This window comes from Corapipo altera, unplaced genomic scaffold (genome assembly GCF_003945725.1).
Source record: "Corapipo altera isolate COAL_440 unplaced genomic scaffold, ASM394572v1 60634, whole genome shotgun sequence".
Lineage (NCBI taxonomy): Eukaryota > Metazoa > Chordata > Aves > Passeriformes > Pipridae > Corapipo > Corapipo altera.
Genome location: NW_020886285.1, coordinates 1 through 900, shown reverse-complemented (window position 1 = coordinate 900; position 900 = coordinate 1). Strand labels below are relative to the sequence as shown.

The window sequence follows — 900 nt, the reverse complement described above, 5'->3', positions numbered from 1 at the left end:
CCCCAGAGCCCCCCCCGAGCCCCCCCCAAAGCCCCCCCCGTCTCCCCACAGAGAGGGGGTCGCCAGGTAAAAGGGGATCCCCCTTTGTGTCCCCCCCCTCCCCGCAGGGTCAGGGGAGCCCCCTTTGCCCCCCCCATCTCCCCACAGAGGGGGGATCACCAGGTAATGGGGGATCCCCCTTTATCCCCCTCACCAGCTCAGGGGGCCCCCCCTTTGTCCCCCCATCTCCCCACGGAGAGGAGGGGCTCCAGCTAAGGGGGATCCCCCTTTATCCCCCCCAGAGCAGCTCAGGGGATCCCCTTCACCCCCCCCGGAGCGGGGGGGTCTCCAGCCAAGAGGGTCACCCCCCTTATCGACCCCACCCCACCCCAGGGGGTCTTCCCGTACCCCTCCCCTCCGCGGGCTCACCCAGAGTGGGGGGGGGGGGGGGGGGGGTGCAGGGGGGCCCCGTTTTTGGGGGGTGGGAGGTTGGGGGGGTGTTGTCCCCGCGCGCTGCTTTTGCCCGGGCGTTGATGTTCTGTCTTCTCTTCTTTTCAACTCTCATTTATCTCCGCAGGTGTTGGCTCAGGAAAGCTTAGCCACAGGTGTGACAGGAGTAATGGTTCCGGCAGGGACAGTTACTCAACCTCTTCTTATCCCCATCAGTGTTGCAGGTCAGGTGGCGGGGCCGGTGCCAGCCCAGCCCGCGCTGGTGGTGACAATCCCCACAGCAACGCTGGCCGCGCTCCCGGGACTGATCAAACCGCCCGTCGCCAACCTGGCAGGTAACCCCGGGCGGGGAGGAGCGGCAGGAGGAGGTCTGGGGCTCCAGGGGCGGCCCCCGGGGCAGATTTAGGGCTCCAAATGCAGGATATGCTGGAGATTTGGGGTTCCAGGTGTGACACCTGGGGCAGATTTAGG

The 900-nt window shown here is 67.0% G+C and overlaps 1 protein-coding gene across 1 annotated transcript in view; it reads left to right on the top strand.

The window, feature by feature from the left end:
• Nucleotides 1–835, top strand: part of LOC113941114 (translation initiation factor IF-2-like) — a 5,505-nt gene extending 4,670 nt beyond the window's left edge. Inside the window, exons 5-7 of the mRNA XM_027632269.1 lie at nt 108–162; nt 282–339; nt 557–835. Coding sequence (XP_027488070.1) covers nt 108–162; nt 282–339; nt 557–835 — 392 coding nt within the window. The remainder of the gene's footprint in view (nt 1–107; nt 163–281; nt 340–556) is intronic.
• The last annotated feature ends 65 nt before the right edge of the window (nt 836–900 follow it).